At 44.9% G+C, this 22141-nt stretch overlaps 1 protein-coding gene across 1 annotated transcript; it reads right to left on the minus strand.

The window, feature by feature from the left end:
* Positions 1 to 17251: 17251 nt before the first annotated feature.
* On the minus strand, positions 17252 to 18898 carry CHST7 (carbohydrate sulfotransferase 7). The gene has a single exon (XM_041422157.1). The coding sequence runs from the start codon at positions 18784 to 18786 to the stop codon at positions 17383 to 17385; it is 1404 nt and encodes a 467-aa protein (XP_041278091.1). The 5' UTR covers positions 18787 to 18898; the 3' UTR covers positions 17252 to 17382.
* Between the last annotated feature and the right edge of the window lie 3243 nt (positions 18899 to 22141).

Here is a 22141-nt window from a genome sequence, read left to right on the forward strand (position 1 = left end):
CGATCTCCAGTTATCAGACAGGAGGAGCACTATGACAAGTGTGTTTACACTCTCTGCTACGTGTCTACTATGCAATGTAAACTGGCTTTTCTGATAAGCCTAAACAAGGGTGAAGTATCACATACTTGGTACTTGACCAAGTCTAGCCCTATTCCAAGGAGGCATGTTTTCTGGTCTATGAAAAGACAAAAAAAAATGTATTTACTTTTACAATGAAGGAATTGCCTTTGGGGAAAGGACTGCAGGAATTTTAACTGGAGGAGAGAAAAAATTTCTTTTTTTGGCTGAACTTCCGAAGAGCTGATCTGAAGCAACTAAATAGCAAAGGCTAAAATGACGTCCATTATTAATGAAATGATGGCTACTATGTTTTACTCCTGGGGGGAGGGAAAGCTCTCACAGTAGGAATTCTAGCAACCTTAACAGATATTGTGAGCTGCTCATGCTACTTAGGAGGCCAGATTCTGTGATTTTCGTCTTTATAATAAGATTGGCATGGTCCTTCATGGACAATATCAATTTAACTCCAATTGCAGTCTCTCTTTAGACAGCTTTGGTCAGCAGAATGTCTTTTAGTCTTATTCTGGAGAGTAAAACCCTAAACAAAACCCTAAACTAATATGCTTCACATGCCTTTCAAAGAAAGGTTCAGTGTTTCTTTTAACTCTGAGGCAGCTCCCTGGAATAACATGCTTGACCTCAGCCTTGGCAGACATGGTGTCTGCTTCTGCACAAGTGTGGGAATGGAATTTGGATACTCTCAAGCCTAAACTTCATATGCTTTTCTTTAACATTTGGGGGAGGACCTTTTTGGGGGAGAAACCAGAGAAGTTACAGACGCATCAGCAGGGAGTATTCCTCTCCAAAAGTACTGAACTCATGACCCACTGAAACTTTAGAAGGAAGGGAAGACAACCCATGACTAGGAGACACAGACCATCCAGGAGAAAAGCAGCCAGTAAATGCCCTGGACTGGCTATGAACAATCTTGGTCATAATCAGACTTGCAGAAAGTAGGACAAAGCTGCTGAATAGTTTGAAAACATTAATCAGTTGAAATCTTGTAGATTAACAAATTCAAATATCCCTATATTGGAAAACACTCTTTGTAAGAAGCAGTCCATGCAAACCTTATTTTCAATGCAGAAGCAGGTTTAGGGGAGAGCTTAATATGGCACAGTGAAAAACCACAGATACTTCTGGGTCTGGAATTTTTGGGAGTGCCATTCTGAAAACTAACTTCCAGTAGAAATAAGGCTGCAAAGTGAAAGAGGAGGAAAGTGTGGAGGAAACAGTGAATTACAAAGCCAGGAAATGGTTTAAACAGGCAGCTCTACTGTGGGAACAGCACTGTAAACAATCGCTATTCTTAATCTTACAGTCCTAAATGCTGAGAAGTTATGTTGGCTTCTGCATACCTTATCTAAAACAAGGGCTGTGGGATAATGCAAAAGTAATAAAACCACCCCGTTCTAACTGATCACAAAATGAAAGGCTTTTACAGGGTGGCACTGACTTGCTTCTACTCCAGAGTAAGGAAAGTTACTTTGAACTTTTTTTTTTTTTAAAGTAACCTCACATCATTACTATGTTTTCTTGATTCTAAACTGCCTATAGTAATGTTGACAGCAGTTCTTAGGGTAACATTAGTGTGGTAAATATGGAAGAGCCTTATGAAACATGCACACATACAAACAGTCTGCAAATGCTTATCTAATATTTGAATCTGTGTTGCAGACTCAAATTACATTTCATATCTTCATTTGATACTTGCAATTTATATAAGTTTTTGTTATGGAATTTAAACAGTTGCAACAAAGCAATTGAATATTATAATCAATTCAGATTTTCAGGTAATAAAATGATCTATCTGGTTTGGCTGCTTTATTCACTCTTCCTCTGGTACTTTCTTGATAATCTATTTTGCACTGCCCCACATGGACTTGCTGGCATCCAAAATGCCAGTGGGTTTGAAGATTTATCTAGGGACTGAATGTTAAATGGGCGAGACAGTTCATTATACCTTACACTGGAATAAAAGGCTTTATTAGTTGCCTGCACTGTCTCTATCAGGGAACTTGCTGGTGTAGAAAGATATCTGCATGGATGGAGAGAAGCTCTGGCTTATTGAACACCTGCTAAGCTGCCATGGGTGAAGCCAGTACTTCCCTCAGGTTCTTGTGCAATAGTACAGAGCCTGAAAGGATTTCTATTGGTGCATGCAAGGGAGCAGCAATCTTTGTCCCAGGAAAATTAAAAATATTTGGGTTAGTACTAGCTTTTATTAACATAATCATTTTTAGTTTAATTTTCTGAAGCTCCATTTCCTGCAGTTTTTTAACCTTTTGGAGCTTGAAAATGTCACATATAAACACATTAGATATAGATTTTTAAAAAGGAGAGAGAGAGGCAGAATAGTCAAACTTCACTTTGGTGCCTGAGTACAATTTCAAAGCTATGCTACACTGCTAACTTATGCAAATTTGATTCATTAAATGGCAATAATTTGAAATGCTGCAATTAAAGGTCACTTTCCTGCTTCTAATTGAAAAAAAAAAAAAGCCTCCAGATTTGCATTCCCTCAGAGAAAGTGAATGCCCAACTTAAAAGATTTTTGCTGCAATGTTAAAATACTTAACTTTAGGCTATGATAAATGAATTGGATTTATTTTTTAACTAGTAAAATCTCTGAAGTTGTTATTACTGAGGCAGGGAGAAGTAGGTCATGCAGTTCCATGTTGTAATATATTTATGACTTTTGTTTCCAGACTTTAGTTTAATCAGGGAGGTTATCCTCCACTGCCTGAATTTTGAATTTCAGTCCTAAATTGCTTGGCTTGAATGTCTTGATGTTGACACAGATTAATACCAGAAAGCAGAACACCAGAAGGCATTCTTCTGGATCACATCAGCCGATTAGTAATAGCTGTTGTGAAATAACTTCCAGCACACGGGGTCACTTGAGGTAAGTTTGTCTCATTTGAGTTTGGGATATCAGAAGTAAAGGAAGGGAGGTAAAAATCACATGACCCCATAGCTGGTTCTGGTGGAGCAAGGAGAATGTAAACCATCTAAGGACATCCCAAATTTGCTTCCTTCCTTTAAGGGAGACAGGATGCTGTGCCTTGCCTTTGCAGTTACAGGCTGGCTGCTACAGGTTGCCTGTTAATTAGTTTTGGTCTGTTCATCATGCTCAAAATCAGAATCAGCATTTAGCCTGAATTTTTGGTTTACTATCCTTGTCACTTATGATATAAACATATCAGTAACATTTCAGGAGGTGTCTTAGGGTTACTTCAAACATAAAAATGCACTAGGAATCCAAAGCATATCATGCTGTCCTGACTAAGACTGCTGTGGTAGATGGTCTGTCCAGAACCTTTGGTGCTTCAGTTCCCTTGAGACACCTAAAGCCTGGACGGTATGATAGGTTCAGGCTGGGGGTGCTCCAGCTGCTGTTAGGGAAGGCTGTATTCTATTCTTCCAAGAGATAAACACAGTTTCTTTTGTGCAAGAAACTGGGTGCTACTGCACCAAATGTCTAATAATGCTGAAGTAATTGCTGTAAGCAGAGTTCAGTAGAACTAGAATATAGTCCCGTATCCCCTGACACATCCTCTTCATCATGTTGGCAGTTACATGACAGCTATCCTTTCAATATTTGCCCTTTTGCTCTATCTGAGGATATAAGGAGAAGAGCAACTCTCTGCACACCAACAGTGTACAGGTCCCTGAGTCCTAGCTTGGGAGCTCAGTGTCCTAAAGAGGTTAAATGGCAAGGAATTATCATTTACATACAAGAGTGGGTGAAGAATAGAGAGAAAGCAAAATATTGTGAAAGCTTTCCATATTGTGGGGATAGTAGCCGTGGAGGATGGGGAATAAACACCTGCTGGGCTTTCTGCCACTGGCTGGCTTGTGTACAAGCTTGGCTAAATTTTCATTCACGTGGACAAGATACTGCAGTAATTTCAGCTTTGAGTCTCTTGACTGAGGCTTCATCCAAGCACTCTGTTCTCAAGAGAGGAAATGTTAGTGTTGCTTGGAACTCCTGCTCTGCCAACACATTTCAGGTTAGGTATGAAGATAATGTTACTGCTCTAGATCAGCATCATCTTTCCATTTTTGATTCCTTACTTCAAATAGACCTTACTTCAAAGAGACTTTGGAGTCACTGGGAAGTAGGAAGTACAAGGTGGTGGAGTTCATTGTTTTACACTGAGTTACACCATTGGCTGCACTAATCAGAGGTGTCATTTGCAGTCATCAGAAATATGTCTTCTCTTCTTATTTGGCTGATAGTAACGCAAAACCTACTGTGGCTTGACACATTTGTGATACACATGAACTTTGTATTTTATCTTCGAAGTGAAAAAGGCTGATACTGTCAGGTCATTCCTCAAGGCAAAGCCAGCAACTCAGCTCTCTTCTCACAGTACAAAATTGATTTCAAGCTCCCTTCCTTAAAATCTAATTAATGGTTTCCACCTTGGAGCATCTCCACCCTAGGAAGGGTTGCAAGGTACAACAAAAAGCAAACATTTGTGGAGGAATAAAATACAGATTTACATCAACATGGCTGGGATAGAGAGGTGTTATAATTTCTAAATCTGTTGTTATGAAGAGTGAATCATCATGCAGACAAAGGAGATTTTGATGATATACTTAATTTTATGAGATATTTGGAAAATGCTTTCTCAAAAAGCCTCAGCTCATGCTCTCTTATTCACTGTAGGAAGAAGAATCTATGAGTGTTAATAAATGACCATTTATTCTCTGTTCTGTTTCTTATCTTTTCACCAGTTTTCATAATGGAGAGAAGTTACTAGCACTGTCATCTAGAGATTTGTAGGGCTGGATATGGAGAAGGAGAAGAGAGTCACAGGAAAGTGGAAAATGTGGGGGATATTCAGTTAATTCTGGAACCCAAGGTTGATTGTAAAATGGGGTGTTGCTCCTAGCGAAAAGCATTCCAGCGTGTATCCGCCTACAAGTGCTATAAAATAGCTCCTTGTCTGTCAGAAAGAGCTTGGAATCATCCTGGTTAGTGTTCAGAAGACAGGAGGGGTGATTAAAAAGACAATGCTGAGAGCTGGAGCCAGACTCACAAGCCATCTGTTGCACTGTAAATCCAGTGCAGGAGCTGCTCGCCCGTGCTGTCCAGAGCAGCGATGTGTGGGTGGCTTCGCCCGTCCTCTGAGGATGTGAGGTGCAGCTTTGGCAGAGACACCCGAGGAGAGCCTGCTTTGTCTTGCATTATCCCATCGTATATAGGCAGTAATTTTTCAGTATGCCATCAGCTGAATGTTTGAACTGGATCAAACAAAGGAGGAGTGGAAATAGTGAAAAGAGATGGTGATCAGAATTTAACTCTGCTTGAAGAGCTACAGACATTCTGCACACTGACTTTCCCCTGCCATTCTGTATTTTCTTAAACATACCTAATAAATGATATTTGTCAATCTAACATTGCTTCTGTTCCAAGACTAGGGCATCTCTGCCATGACTGAGTTCAATAATCTCAAAAAACCTGAATTTTGTTAATTCAGGTATCTATTATTTTTCCAAAACAAGAGTGAGTTCACAAAGTAAAAACGATTCCTGCTAAACTAATCCACAGTCCAAGACAAAGTGATTTCTGAGAAGCACTTAAAGTAAAATAAGCCATGTGTATTTTGCAGTTAGAAGCTGTTTTCCTTCTAAGAAGAATTTTAAGAAGAATAAAAAGTGACAGTTTTTGTGTAGGGTAACACTTCAAAATGTGACTATGTCTACATACACTATGTGTCCTGAGACATTTCATCAATGAAATTAAATTATCAGATCCATCTCTATGAAAAATCTTAAACAAAACCATGTCTGCTCTCTTGTTATGGAACAAGAAATCAAATCTAAATTATTACATACAATCTGAAAAAGGAAATTATTACCTGAGGTAAATGTACAGCTATCTTGAAACCTTTTGTTCGAGAAAGGATGAGTAATTAAACATATGCCACACCTATAGAGAGAAACTTGATTTATGGCATGAAATTTTGTATAACAATTGCAGTACTGAAATGCACCTGTCTTTTGCTAGAACTGCCAGCCTCGTCTGCTCAGCAGTGCTTCCAGTTTTTACACTACAATGAGGAGTGCTTCTCCATGGTTTGCTATGCCCCTCTTCTCTCTCTACATTGGTCATCCTGTGCAGGAAATTCTTTCTGTGCTCTTACAGCAGTGAGTTTGTCTTGTGTGGTAGGTATTAAAACAACAAACAGAAGTTCCACTCAGCGGGAAGCAGAGCTTTCCTGCTGCCCTCCATGGTGCGGGAGGTAGCGAGCTCCCAGACACTGGGCCAGGTGCTGTGGGGTTGGATGTGGCTGCGGAGCTCCAGCCACCTGCTCCCACCCAGCTCCCTGGTACTCAGACCTTGACAGGCCAAGTGCCAGCTGGGTTAACTGAAGAGTGGGATTTGAACTGTGTGTATCCATGGTCAGTGATGTGGTTTATTTAACCCCAGCCAGCAACTGAGGCCACGCAGCCACCGGCTCACTCGCTACCAGTGGGATGGGGGAGGGAATCACAAGGACAAAAGGGAGAGAACTTGTGGGTTGAGATAAAGACAGTTTAATAGGGAAAGCAAAAGCTGTGCACACAAGCAAAGCAGAACAAGGAATTCATTCACTATTTCCCACGGGCAGGCAGGTGTTCAGCCATCTCCAGGAGATCAGGCCCCATCTCACACAACAGTAACTTGGGAAGTCATCACCACTCCAAACACTTCCTGTTTCCTTCTTCTGCTCCCAGTTCTACAAGCCAAGGATGAGGCCACATCATCTGGGATACCTCTATGGCCAGCCAGGGTCAGCTGTCCTGGCTGTGTCACCTCCCAATTCCTTGTTCACCCCCAGTCTCCTCACTGGTGGGTGAGGAGCAGAGAAGGCCTTGACTCTGTGCAAGCACTGCTCAGCAATAAGGAAAATAATGCCTGTGTTATTGACACTGTCTGCAGCACAAATCCAAAACACAGCCCCACACTAGCTGCTCTGCAAAAACTTAACTTCCCCAGCCAAAACCAGCTCAGTTGGGCTTTTCAGCCAACAGCAGGAATTTGGGGTTAGACCCCAGAGAGGCAGCAGTGTTGAGCAGCTTCAGGCAGTGAAAGAGAGGAGACCCCAAGGTGCACAGTGCACTTTCATCTAATGGATCATGGGAGAAAGTCTCTTCAAGCACAAGAAACACCCACATTGGTAGAACCCTACTGGAAAAATAAACAGGGCAAGATGTGATTTACCCTGGACATTGGTATTTAGAAAGGGAACAGAAAGGAATGCCAGCAAATTGCCCCAGATTTTCCTTCACTAGGAAGGAATTAACTGTTACAACACTATGGTCAAATGTAAACAGAACTACCCTCAGGTTACTATAAGCTATCCATAGCTGCATGCTTCAGTACAGATGCTATATCTGCCTGGGGCAGGGCAGCAGTAAGTTAAAAAAAAAAAATCCAAAAAAGGCAGGTGGTCCACAATGGGCCTTTAGCCAACAAAATCTGCAAAGATGGATGTGCAATTTATCTTGTAGAAGTTCACGTTATTTGGAGAATAACATGATGCTTGTATGAAATCACTTGGTTACAAAAACCAACCTGATCTTACCTTTTAGTAGTTATTCCAGAACTTGACTGTCAAATCAGGATGTAAAGAATTTCAAAGGACACAAACTTCACTCTGTATTAATTGTTCTTATGATATTACAGGTATTCAAATTGCTGCTTACAGTTAGATGTGTCTAACACTACAGTTGGTTTAGATTAAGGAGTAATTATCACCTTCCCTGGATGCTTTTTACCTTCACTAGTATAAAACCCCCCAATATTGGAATGAACTTCTCATGGGTAGAGCAGTGATGAAGCCCTGCAGGCATTCAGAAATAAGTCCCAGGAATTATTCTGTAGGGCCCAAGACTACTTGCGCATTCCCCAGATCAAAGCATTGCCAGAAGATGAAAAATTTTACTAATTAAATGCCTAGCTCAAAATTATTCTAACTATTCTGTAACAGATCACAAGAGACTTCTCTCCCACTTATCCTTGGACGTTTTCTTTCATGCACTAGTAAAGAACTTTAAAATAATGTTTATTAAAGGCACAGCCTAACCCTTCTGAAGGACAGGAGTTTTTCTATGAGGACTGGGGCATCACTCACCTGCTCAGTAGCCAGTAAAGGAGTTTTACTCTCTGCATACTGAGGAGTGCTCCAAGGTCAGCCCTCAGGAGCTCAGTGTCTCAGAACTGGAATCCCTCCTGGCAGGAATCTGTGAAGCTGTAAGTTCAGGCATGACCAGACACACTTTGACAGCTCCAAGCAACCTGCAACTCATTTTAGAAATAAGCCAAGTTTATGCAGTCTTAAAATTGCTGACTAGCTGCTTCCTTCAGGGGTAGCATTACCAATTTACAAGCAGCATGCTAACCTCTGGTAGAGAGCTAAAAGCAGCAGGAGGGACACTTTCCAGGGCAGAACTATCAAGGCAGCTACACATAACCTATACTGCTTGTCAAGAGTTTAACTCCCTTCCTATTAAGGAGCAAAGTTTTAGAAATATCAGCTAATTATTATTATCATCCAATCTAAATGCAACTGCTTTGATTATAAGTTCTTAGAAGAGTCAACTAGCAAATATTTTAATAAGAATTTACAGAGAAGATTATATGGTTTACAATTTAAGGATGCAAAATTAAATTCATGCTAAAGGAACTCCTCATTTGCTGCAGCAGCTTGAGGCTGGGTCCTGCTTTCTAGCAGTTTTCACATTTTAGACATTAAAAATCTTGTGAACAGACAAAACCAATTTTCAGGTAAGCAACAGCACCTCTTTTCATGCAAGAAATTGATGTTATATAAATGATTGAAATATTTATCTGGTTATCTGATTTGGGGGCATGAAGGCAGAACTGTGGTTTGAGTATGGAAGCTGATCAATATGCAAGGATGAACAAACCAAAGTGCTTTATTGAAGCAAAAACTGTAAAATGGAGACCTGAATTGGAAATGAATGAGCTTGAAAGCTGAGTATTTGGGGGAGGGTTGTTGTTGTTGTTGTGTAAAAAAAATAATTCTATAGTTACATGCTTGTGCTAAGAACAAGTTAGCACAGAGAAATGGTAGCAGGCTGTTTTCTGCATCTAGTAAGAGAAGTAACAGAACTATTCAAGAAGGAGAATTATTCAAACAGATTATTAGGAGCACTTTTTAACAGTGGGCATACAGACATAATGGAGTTAAGGACTGCTAGATGAAGTCTTTGTCCTTAAGGATTTTAAAACCAGCTTGAAACAAATGACAAGTCTCCCACCCTCTCATCTCTAAATCCATTTGAGAAAGAGTTATGTATCACTCAATGTTCTTAAACAGGTTTTATTTAAAAATGGGGAAAAAATAAGAGAGGGGGGTGAATACTCACAACAATTCAGTCAAGTCACCCCTGCTCAAGCAGGATCTGAAATGACTGTGAAAAGCCAAGGAAAGGTTTTCAAATCTTCCATCAGAGAGGCCTCTGCTGTACATGGATTGATCTCCCACAGCCCTTTCCCATTATTTTAACAAGTGCTACGCTTCAGATCCTATCCAGAGCCCACCTGAAACTAGTTTCATGCCTGTGCATAAATAAACAAGAGACTAATCATTTCACAGCTGTATGGCAAAGCATTAAAGGCAGCTCAGCCACAGTGAGGGCAGTACTAGGGCTGGGTGGTCCCACATCCTGCACTTGCTGGCACAGCTGGGATTTCTACCCATGGCAAGTGAACAACCACACAGCCTTTGCTTACACAAACACACCCCACCTTTCCTTTCCCTTCAGCTCATCTCAAGGAAAAAAGGGCAAAAATTACTGGGTTAATGGTGTGGGCTTTGTGCTCCTCTTGATTTATTGTACAATTCCAATATATTTTACTCAAATACTGGCAGAGGCACAATTGCCAGATTTCCTCAGAGAATTCCTCAGAGGAAATGTGATGAGACACTAACCTATTGCAAAGTACTCCAGAACAACCTGGAGTCTGGAGTTAACAATCTTTTTTTGAAAGACAGCATTCCCTCCTTTTCACAGAGCACAAACAAAATGTACAAAGCATCTTTAAACTAGGGCTCTGATCTTTTTGTACATTAAAGCTGATTTTTCAGAAGACTTCAGCACTCTGAACCGCACTTCCTATGGGCTTCTGGACCATCAGCTTCATATCTAGTCATAACATGGTAATCTACTGTATCAGTTCCTTTCTATTTCTAAACTATAGGAGTTGTCTTTTAAAATTAGTTGTCTCTTCCATCCCTTCCTGCTGTGCTGCCCTTATGGCTAAAAAAACCCCACCTTCTTCCAGCTTCCAGGATGAAATGATTCAGTGCTGATGTGTAAAAATCTGTTCTTATGCCAGTATTGTTCAGAGCTTGATTACCTCTCTTCCACACCGCTGTTCATGCTGCTGTGCACTGCTGTCCTCTTTCAACCTTGACTTTGAGACTAAATAAACCACACAGCTTGGTCCTCTCCAAGAAGTTATTTCACCTGACATTTCTCTGTATCTATTAAAAATATTACTTCACACCCTTGGGGTTCAGGTGCCTATGACAAAGAACATACCACCACACATTTGCCCTTTTCACAATTAGCTCATTCAGGGGTTTAGAGTCACCCCTTGAGCCACCAGTGTCCCCTGACCAGGCACACCCGAACACTGACTGCTGCTACAGCAGTTCTGCAAAGCCAGCTCCAGCATACCAAAGGTGTCACTCAGCTTTTGCTTGATTTGGACTTGGCCTCTTCAAAAAAATCTAACTTACTTGTCTAACATCTCACAGACACTGTGGCACCAGGGACTGAGTCCAGCTCCTCTGAGAGCTTTTAAATACCTCAGCCTTGAGATCTGCCTCCATCCTTTTTACCTCCTTCAGTCTCCCACCAGATTCCTGAACATTTTCTAACCTCTGGCACAGACCAGGTGCCAGGTGCTCGTGGTGCCAGTCGTGCTGCCTGACCCATTCCTGCCCCAGGTGTGTCCAGCCTTGAGTGCTGATCAAGTGCTGCACTGGAGAAAAAACAACCACTTGTGATACACGACTGAGAAGGAGCATGAAAGGAGAGGCAGCAAACACTGAGTCTGACTCCTTCAGTGCTTGACTTTGCAGCACAGACATTGAACGCCTCCGTAACAGGGTGCATAGACAAGAGGTTTCCTGGCATTTTTTTATACTTATACTGAAAACAATAGATGTCACTGATATGCACATGAGTCACTGCTAGAACTGGGACTTTTAAATCCAGTGTACAAACATCTGTCACTTGAACCAAGGACACGAACAAGGACCTCCCCCAGACTCCTCTCTTCTGGTGGCTTGTGGTAATGCCCATTGCAGAAGGGACTCCAAAAGCACTCCCAAATGGAGCTCAGACAAAGGCAGCTGGGTGAGACAGCTCTCACATCATCCCTCTTACTCACAGACTGAGCCCAACAGTAGCAGAAGGTGGGCAAAGCCTTTATTTTTACAAATTTGAGCTTTAAAACTTCAGTTTTGCAGGAGAGCACTTCTTCCCATGCATCCCACCCCAATGCTGCTAGGAGAGCAGGGGGGTAGTTAATAAATTCCTTATGCAGAGGTAAAGAGGGGAGTCTGGTTTGCAGATGAAATGTGTTTCTGTGGGCTGGGAAAGGTATAGGGGAGGGCAAGTCACCAGTGCCCTGTGAACCAGCTCTCCAGCCAGGGGCTGGTCCACTGCCAGTTGTCTGCGCAGCCATTTGAGCTGAGACACAGCAAGAGCTGCTGTTGAGGGGTTACCAGTTTCCTCCTGCAATTTGGACTCAGACTCACTCTGCTCTCCATCTTCCCCCTGTTCCTGCCCTGAGCTGTCTTCCTCTATCTTCTCCACACAATACACTTGGGGCAATTCCCAGTTCTTGGTCCCTACTCCTCCTAGCTTGCTCTCTCCATGCTCCTTCCTTTCCTCACACACTCCTAGCCAACTTTTCCAATTAAAGCAGTCACAACTTCCTGCCTCTCCTCATCAAATCCCAGTCCCTCGTTCATCTCACACCCAAATTCTTTGCCCAACAAATCCCACTATCCTCAACCAAAAGTGAATTCCTTTCCCCATTCCCTCATTTTAACCCCATCTGTCATCAATGTCTTCTCTCTCTCACCTATAGACCTTCCCATTACTAAACACTGGAAAGCTGAACACTGGATTTGGGGGTTTTCCTTAGGAACAACTACAGCAGGGAAGAGGGTACAGGGAAGAAGGCATCAGTGGGAACCCGGAATGGCAGAATCCTCCCTGTCAGCCCAGTGATGCAGCCCCTGCCATAATTACATGGTTTTGATTCCCTCTGTATCACATTGAGTTTTCTATGGGAAAGAAAGAGGTTTGCACATGCTCACTGGAGATAAGACCAATGCAGATTTTATTTGGTATAAAATAAAGATACACACACATACCAAAATCACTTTTACTGAGCACGTGCTATCCATTTTATACAAACATTAATATATTTGGCCAAATCAGAATAGAAAGCAGAGGTAAAAAAAAAAAAACAAAACAAAAACAAAAACACAGGGGATATTCTCTACAAAGAGGTCATTTCCCCTACCCAAAATGGAGTTCCTGTCCCAAAACACTGAAGTGACAAATGATTTCAAAGAAATATCTTTGAGAATATTTGAACACAGGCAAAAGACCACCACATCCTAAGTTAAAAAGAATATGCAACTGCTTTGACTGAAATTCCAAGAGACTTAAACCTTATGCCCATGACAAAAAGTTTCAGTCTATATACAGTTGAAGTTTGGCAAAGCTGGACCTTCAGAATCAGGGCAACAAGTTTGGAAGCTCCAGGGAAGGACTGGATTCCCACTTAACAGCAACAAGAAATGGCACTGCAGGTGCCCCAGGTTAGCAGCAGAGCTTAACATCTCAGTGCTGGAAGCAAGAATTTCACAGTACTCAATATCCAGACAGCAAGTCCTAAAATGTTAATCAGCTTGTTCAGAGCTGAGACTGCCAGATATACATCTCACCAACTAACAACAGGCCCCTCAATCATTGAAACCCACCACCTCAATGTGTCTGCATCCAGCTTTCATCTCTTGGAAACACAGCCAAGAGGACAGTCTGGGCCTGGCCCCTCATTCACACACCCACACACTGCCAGTGGGGTGCTGAAAACTGCTAGTGCAAGGCTTGACAAATTGTATTTCCCCCATCTCATCCTCCGTGGTGGTAGGTGTCATGTTAACTTAAATAGGAAAGACAAAACAACATCTCAGGTAGTCCCAGTGCCGCACGGATTGCATGGTGACTCTGAGAAATGACAGGCACCATCAGAGAGTCTCAGTGACAGCTCTCTGTGCTCCAGAAAGGAACAGAACATGCTGTCGGGCTTGTTGGCTCTCAGGGTTTAATTCAGTGGTTTAATTGCATTACCATAACAAACCCAAAACTCTGCAGCATTTTTTATCGTTGAAAATGGTGATACTGAGAACTTTATGCAGAAACTCAGGACTTGATGCCCAGACTGATGGGGGAGGAGGGGGCTAAAATGACTCATGCAATACTGAAGTTGTTAAATAAGTAACTCCACAACCATTCTAACACTTCTGTTAAATACTGCAACTGATACCAAACTATTTCTATTGTACCTGTAGTATGAAAGTACATACTGTGGATACCTACAAGGATTCCATCAGTAATATCCTAAGGAGTAGAAATAAGGCAGGGCCCAAGTGTTTCTTGGCCCTGGACTTTCATAATTTCCCACAAGCAATTATGGCATGGAAACATCCCAGCCTTTTATGAATTACAGTACTCAAGTTTCTACCACCCTTAACTCAGACGTATGACAACCAAAAGTTAAGTAAAAACAGACAGCAGAGTTGTCTTGTGAGCATTTGTCAGTTTTGTACCCATTTCCCACTATGACTTTTTAGTAAATTAATCGTTAATTCGTTGCATGTAATGCAGCACAAGTAGGTAATTTTCACCAGTCTCAGTCTGAAATAACTAAAACTTTTTGACTTAGTCCTGCACTGTGATTCTAAGCCTTCCAAGTACAGGTTGGATATAAAAATGTGTTTACTGTTCTCTTGCTCATCATGCCATGCTCTGCTCTAGATGAGCAGTCACAGTTCAACTTTCTACATTGTCCAGTAGAACTGTGACTGCACCTCAAACTGCCCAAGCCATAAGTGTCCAGCTGCTCTCAAAATGCAGTCTAACTATGGGTGTCCTGCTTTCAGCAAGTTCTGGTTGGTTCCAAAGATCTCTGCCACTGAAATTCCACGCTGGATGTCCTAATCAGGCCTACTTCTGCCTTTTCAGATAAATACCAACACTGACATTTGACAGTACGTTGCTTTTTCTTCAAGGCCTGAGTTTCAAGACCAAGTACATGCTGTAAGCACCCTGAATCATACTGTCCAATACATCAAAACACCAAGAAGAGAAAAATGGGATGCATTTGTTGGTGAGCCTTAGTTGTCCTCCTTGGGCAGAAGAATTTTAGAAAACCTTCTGGAGAATGAAGTGCACGTGTCACACCACCAGTCACTAAGCAACTGTCATCCACATACTGTTCTAAGATGTCTCTCTGGCCTACTTGCTCCTTTCTCAGCTTTGGATATTCCATATGGATTTTTTAGATGAGTTTTCTGATGAATTCAGGTGCACTGAATACAAACCAAAAATTGCACTTGCTATATTTTGTACACTTTGCCTGATGGAGCCTTTTTCACATTATACAAAAATCTGAAAATTAAAATAATCACTCATGGAGAGCAACCAGGCTAGTGAACAACTTGTGCTGACAGAAATAATTACTGATACAGAAAATGCATCTATCATAGAGTATCCTGAGTTGGAAGAGACCCACAAGGATCAGCAAAGTCCCATTCCAGGCCCTGCAAATGACAGTCCCAACAAGGGGCTGCCCTTGGCTTCCCCTCAAGGCCCTTCACCACCTCTGCAGCTCAAACATGGAAACAGTTTCAGAAAATACCAAATAATTTCTAATAAGTGGATTTTCTCCCAGCTATAAGAATCAAGTTAAGCAAGAGGGTAACGCTTCTTTGCTCATCACGATGAATGATTTTAAGTGAAATTAAATGTTAATTTTGAAAGACTTACAAAAGATATTTATCACCTGAAAGAGCATGACAAGATTCTCTGTCAAGGTGAGGAGAATGCTTAACTGTTGCATCACACAATTCTGTGACTGCAACTTGTTAAGAACAAATCAACAGGATATACTGGATTTTAATGTCCCATCCAATTTAAGAAAATAAGTACCGTATCATCTTTTGGTATGCACAAAAATCTTAATTCCTTTCCAAACCTGTCAGTACAAGCCAGGCTGGGGATAGTCCCAGAAAAGCCTTCCAAAACAGGTTACCTGACACAGGTTATCAAGGCATTGTACAGGTACCATCTATAGAAATAACATTATGAAATGCCACTGGAACACCCAGAGACAAATTTTGGAGTCACAGGCACAGTGAGAGAATGCAGAAACATCCCTTAGAAAATACAAAAGTTTTTCCAGCACAAAACGAGACCCTGTAATTCTTACTTCAGAAGCCCGAGGCTGCAAAACTGAATGAAGTATGCTACAGGGAAATGGATAAATTTGTTCAAAAATATTGTTATGACTACATTTTCCTGTCAGACAATGAAAGAAACCTGCTTCTTATGCCAACATACTCTCAGATGGGAAGATCAAGGGGAAAAAGAGCCAAAATAAATGAAGGTTCATCCTAATTTAGTGACATGCTGTACAGCATAACATTCAGAGCACAAAAATGTACAGTGCAATTCAAACACCTCCTCCATGGTAATATAACATCTTTGAACTGCCTTTATTTTCAGCACTTTGTATAAATACTGCTTTCTTCCTGATCCTGGATTATCCTCAATTTAAAACTCATATTCTAGGTTTGTAGCTGAGGAGTGCATGTAAACATCCCTATAATCCTGTACACTCTCATGGAGTCATTTAAAGACTACCAGACTGTAATAGATTCAAAAGCAGTCTTTGTGAAGTTATGAAACTGCATCCCTAAATTACAACTGAACCTTCTATCCCCTCATCAAGAAATTAAGAAACAGAGGTACGTGCAGATACACACACACCCTCTTCTCGCACAAGTTGTAGGATATCTGCAGGAACACGTAATTTTAAAATCCAAAATAAAACTTTAGGGGTTTTTTGATTTGTTTCATTTGTTTGTTTGCTTTTTTAATGTAAGATTTTATTTGGGAATTTCATGACTAATTTGTCTTAGGAAACATTTGCTTTTGCCAGCTGAGAGGATGTTATTGTTTGGAAGGGATGTGATCAGGAGGACCCTGTGCATGGCACAATGTGTCAGCCCGGAAGCAAGGGAAGAAAAGTGATTCTCTCATCTGAGAGAGAAAACAAAACGGAAATGTTGAGCATTTGCCTTCCAGTTTCATTCACCCCTACACGTGTTCCAAAGAAACATGTTAGCCACCTGTATCTCACACGAAATATCAGCAAACTATATCAATGCATGTATATTTAAAAAATCCTACTTTCAAAACAATTACAGATTTTTTTAGAAAAGCAAAGATTTCTGCCACAAGCATCTTCAAAACACATAAGCAGGCGAATGTTTACCCTCCCTGCACTGCTTACCCTGCTGCTCAGAACGATGGACAGAGCTGGACACGGCTCCCCTTCCCTCAGCCCCCTCCCTACAGCACCAGCAATGCACAGGGGCAGAGACCACCCCTGCAGAGCTGGTTTGGGGCAGGAGAGCTCAGTCCTACCCTGCAGCAGGCACCCTCCTCCTGGCTGTCCAGGCCCCTGCTGACCCCTGCAGCGACTTCACAGAAGCCTCTTGTGTTTCAGTAGCAGTAGGACAGCTGTCAGTGTGATTCAGAGCTCCAGAAGGGCAATGCTCTCACAGGAGCACCTTCCAGACCCTCCAGTTCCTTGCTGAGAGTCTTCACCTGGGGGATTTTTAAATTTTCATGCAGTTTGTTCGTAGCATACCTGTTCTTTGTACACGATCACAATTTCAGTGATGCCGTACTAGGAGGACACCTCTTACCAAACCCTCCTCGTAAATAAAACATCCCCCTGCCCTCTCCACACAGCCCAGAAGGACAACAGCCACAATGAAGCCACAGCGGCTGGGGGGCCCGGACCCTGCAGCGCTGCCTGTACCCGAGGCGAGGCAGGTGTCCCTCAGCCGGGGCCGCCCCCGAGGGAGCTCCCCGCCCGCCAAATGGGCGCCTACCATGCCAGCGGTGACCCCCGCGCTCAGCTCTGCCCGACGGCGCCCGTCCGTCCGCCCTCGGGCCCGTCCGGGACGTGGGGCTCGGGCGCTACCGGGCGTCGCCGGCGCTGAGGGGGTAGGCGAGGATGCTCATGGCCTCTCCGCACGCCGCCTCCACCTGCCGCACCTGCTGGCGGCTGAGGCGCTCCCGCCAGGCGTGCACGGCCTCCCGCGCGTCGCGGGCGGAGATGAGGAAGGGCCGGTCGGAGGAGTAGGCGGCGCCGCGGGTCATGTTGACCACGAAGTCCTCCAGGGCCGGCGGCACCGTCAGCCCGGCGAAGCGCAGCAGGCGGCGGAGCTCGGCGCGGGGCTCCCGCACCAGGTCCTCGTAGCGGAGCTGCGTGTAGCGGCGGCGGAGCCAGTCCGGGGCGCGCCGGGCCAGGAGGAGATCGCGGAGCCAAGACTGGCAGATCACCTCCAGCGCGCCGCCGAGGAAGAACTCGGCGCGGTGCTGCGGCTGCGGCGGCCGCCCTCCGCCCAGCAGCCCGGGCGGCAGCAGGAGATGCTGCTGCTGGTGGCGGGCCGGGCCCCGCGGCTCGGCGCGGTGGCGGCTGCGCAGCACCTGGACGCTCTCCCGCAGCAGCGCCTGCCGCGCCTTCAGGCGGGAGTTGTGGACGGCGCGGGGGTCGCGGAAGAGCTGCACCACCCGCAGGTTGAGGCCGGGCTCCCGCAGCAGCGGCAGCAGCGCGCCCAGCTCCAGCAGCCGCACGTCCTTGATGACCACCACCGGGTACTTGCGGCACTCGGCCTCCAGCTCCCGCAGCGCCCGCGGCGGACACGTCTCCTCGCAGGTGGCGCCGTCGACGAGGCCGATCTCGCCGCGGGGCCGCGGGGCGGCGGGGCAGAGCGGCGGCGAGCAGATCACCTTGTTGGTCCGCCAGCCGAAGATGCTGGCCGTAGTGAGGTTGTCGGCGGCGGGCGGGGCGGGGGCCAGCGGGTCGCGGGGGCCGGACGGGGCGGTGTAGAGGCGCAGGACGGAGAAGTCGCATCGGAAGAGGGCGCGCAGCATGTCGCGGAGGGCTCCCTGCAGGCTCAGCGCGTCCCCCGGGTAGAGCGCCTGCCAAAGGTGCCACATGGGCTCGTACAGGTAGAAGACGTCGGGGTGCTGGTTGAAGAGCTCCCCGAGGAACGAGGAGCCCGTTCGCCAGGTAGCGTGCAGGTAGATGTGCCGCTTCCCCGCCGTCCCCGCGCTGCCGTTACCCGCCGCCCCGGCCGTGCCCGCCTCATCCTCCTCCTCTTCCTCGTCCAGCGGCGGCCGCTGCTCCCAGCCCCACTCACTCAGCGCCTCCTCCAGGCTTGGGCAGCGCCGCAGCAGCGGCTCCTCGTCCGTTCGCCCGCGCCTGGCCCCGTAGTCCAGCGCGTAGGGCACCAACAGGAGCAGCAGCAGCGTGTACAGCACCAGCACCGCGGCGAAGCGGCGATGTTCGCCTCGCCACCGCCGCCGGCCCTTCATCGCTGGGGCCGGCTCGGACCCCGGCTCCGCCGACCCTCTGTTTGCCGGAGGGCGGCTCTTTGCGGAGAAGCAAAGTTAGCGGCGGCGGCGGCGGGGATGTGGGCGGCGGGCGGTGCTCCCCGCCGGGGAGCACGCCCACGGGCACGCCGGCCCGGCTCCGGGCCGCTGGCCGCGCTCTCCGCCGCCTCCTCCTTCTCGTCCTGCTCCTCCTCGCAGCTTGACGCGGAAGCGCCCGCACCTGCCCCCGCTGCCGCCGGAGAAGCCGCTGCCGCCGGCGGGGCGCGGGCTGCTGCTGCTCCCGGTGCCGCTGCTGCTCCCGGTGCCGCTGCTGCTCCCGGTGCTGCTGCTGCTCCCGGTGCCGCTGCGCCGGGCTCCGGGCCGCCCCTCGCCCGGCCTCCCTCCCTCACTCCCTCCCCCCGGGCAGGGCCGGAGGGGCGGGCTCGGCACGGCGGGACTCACCCCCGCCCGCGAAGGGGCGCACCGAAAAGGAGGTGTGTTAGCCAGGACAGGTAGCGGGCAGCCGAGGGTGTCCCGAGTAGGAGTGGTTGGTCCTGCTATTCACCAGAGCTCCGGAGAAAGAACGCGCAACACGCTACAGTGAGGAGAAGAGGTGCAAATGTATTTTTAGGGTAGCCGACAGCTATTAAAATCTGCAGTGAGTTTCAGAAATGCTGCAGTTCTGCGCTGTAGAGAGCTGCGGGGTTTCTCAGTCACACTTTTGTCTACGTGTGTGTGCTGATGGGATGCGGACATCTCGATCATGACTCATTGCTCCAGTTTTTACACCTGTAAGTTCCATAGCTTCCAGCAGGTCACCCTTTGCAGCTGGAAGGAAGAAATGGGCACCTACGGAGGGACATTCAACCAACTGTGGTTGTCTTCCTGATAGCCCTTTTTATTAAATACAGTAGGAGCATAAAGTTACCAATTCCAACATAGACTTCTAGTTTTTTAGACATCTAAGATTATTTGAAATCTCCTGGGAGATGGAAAGTCAACAAGATGTTGACTTCAGGTGTTAAAATATATGTTCTCAGAATCTCCAGCCCAGCCCCTGCCTGACCTTGGAAGATGCTCACATAAGGAGATGGACCATGGTCCCATGTTCCTGGTCCAGGCATCCAGCTGACAGGAAAGTGAGGTCAGGTCCCTGTCCTGCTGATAGTGTAGTGGGAGCTGCTGACAGTCCTGGCCTCTAGGCAAGAGGTGGCATCCTCTGTAAAACACTACTAATATTTAAGTATGGTGTGCAGGGCGAAATTCAGAGAGGATAACACAGTTCTTGCCCTTTGACTCCCAGAAGAGTCTTTGTGATATATAAGCACTTATGATTAGGCACATGACACCACGTGCAACAGTGACCAGAAACAACCCATTAGTTTCATGGGTTCTAAAGATGCTCCATCCATACAGATATATAGATACAAAGCCTGAAGATGCTGGACATAGTATGAATGTCCAGTTATTAAATAATAATCTAATTTTGAATTTGTCAGGAAAAGCACAAGGACCAGAAATCAAGGTGAGAGAAAAAAGCATGCTTCTCTTCTGTCCAGGTGGTAAGCCAGTTGTCTGCCTGCTAATGCTTTACTTACCCCATGTTAATAAGTGTTAAAGACTGGGCTTCCTGCCCTTTACGGCGTGCTGAGTGAGGAGAGGATGCCAAACAAGATTTGCGAGCCCCTTAGCAGAAGGATGTCGAAATGATAGCATTGGAAAGGAAATTCTGCCTCAAGATACATTTCACTGCTTATGTCTTTAAACACCAAGATACACCAGTATCTCACACTTAGCAGCGTGAGTTTCACCTCTGACTCAATAATACCAGGATTTAATCCAGACTTTCAAACAGCTAAAGGAGGAGGACAGAATAAAAACACACTTCCCAAAATCAGGTTACAGTCTTGTCAAAAAAATCCCTCCCTCATCCAAAAACCATTTATATTTAGAATTTTGAGAATCTGCAGTGTAGCTGGCTTGTGTGGCATCATGCAAAAAGTAATTTGGACAGATTTACCAAGATGGGATCCTGAGAAGTGCTGATGAGAATGGATAACTCTGACATGCTGGGATTTCCCCTTTGTAAGACAAAATACTGGCAGTAGCATCAGCACCAGTGATGGCCAATGAGCCATGCCGCAGGACATGTTACTTTAAACTAATTTTGTATGGGTTTCTATGACACATACTTAGGCCTAAACTAAAATCAAGGTCTTAAACCTGCCTAACTGAAGTAAACCTGTCTTGTAAAGAATCAAACATCTCGCAGAGTAAGACAAACCATCAGAAAAGTGCGAAACCATAGAAATAAAACTATGCATGTCTTACACTGATTTTTTTTCTGGGAGTGGAGCTACAAAATTCTGTGGCAACTGTTCTAGAAAAAATGAAAGATGCAAATAGCTTTATCACAAGTTACATATTTTAGTGAAGATAAAACCATAGTTGTTAAAAGATTATCAGATCAAAAAAGAATGACAGTAAATGTTTTGTTCTGCACCTTCACAACGGTTCCTCTGTGCAAGAGGATTAGGCTGTAAATGTTTACTTCAGTTGTTTTGGGTTACAGCTGTTTTTGGCACAGGGAGATTCCAGCAAACCAGTATTTATTTTGTCACCCAGCAGGTGCCTGAGCTAGACTTGTAATCGTTGAGCTCCAGCCTTCCTGAAGAAAGTGCCTACTTCTCAAGAAGTACCTAATTTGAGCACTGGGGAGTGGACTGCTGGTCTGCATAGAGTGGTAAGAGATCAGCTTTCTCTTTTCTCGATTTTCAGTTCCATACTGCATTGTCTCTTCAGCACAGATAAGAGAGATAATTTTTCCCTATTTAGGCTTTTTCTGTAAACCACAAAGACAACATTTAAATATACAAATGGTCTGCATCTCTTTCTAAGATCAGGACGGTTCTGTACCCAAGGGAGACAGCCAGGTTCTTCTTCACTGATCTGTGAAGTAGTCTGCCCATTTGGCATCTAGCTCCTGCCATTTTTTTTGTGGTAATTCTAAGCTTAATATTATTTTGTAAAGAGGGGGGGAAAGAATATAGGCATAACATGTTCTGCATACTTTAGTATTGCAGTATTTCCTTTCTACTTTCCAAGCTTGTCACTGTAAGTACTGGCTGTTTTTAATATAACATAACATTGGCTTCCTGTGTATTATCTCTCTAACTTAATTTTTGCTCTTCTGTCTCCCACGGTGCTTCTACTGTCAAGAGAGACAGTAAATGCTGGAATGCAGCATTTCAGCCTCAATAATTTTTATCTTCTCAGCAGTGGCTTCAAAATAGAAATAGTTGCCTCTATATCTCACAATCTTTCATCTCATGCTCTTGTCATTTTCACAGAGTACTTT

The sequence above is a fragment of the Onychostruthus taczanowskii genome, unplaced genomic scaffold (genome assembly GCF_017590055.1).
Source record: "Onychostruthus taczanowskii isolate IOZ18803 unplaced genomic scaffold, ASM1759005v1 scaffold71, whole genome shotgun sequence".
Taxonomy (NCBI): Eukaryota; Metazoa; Chordata; class Aves; order Passeriformes; family Passeridae; genus Onychostruthus; species Onychostruthus taczanowskii.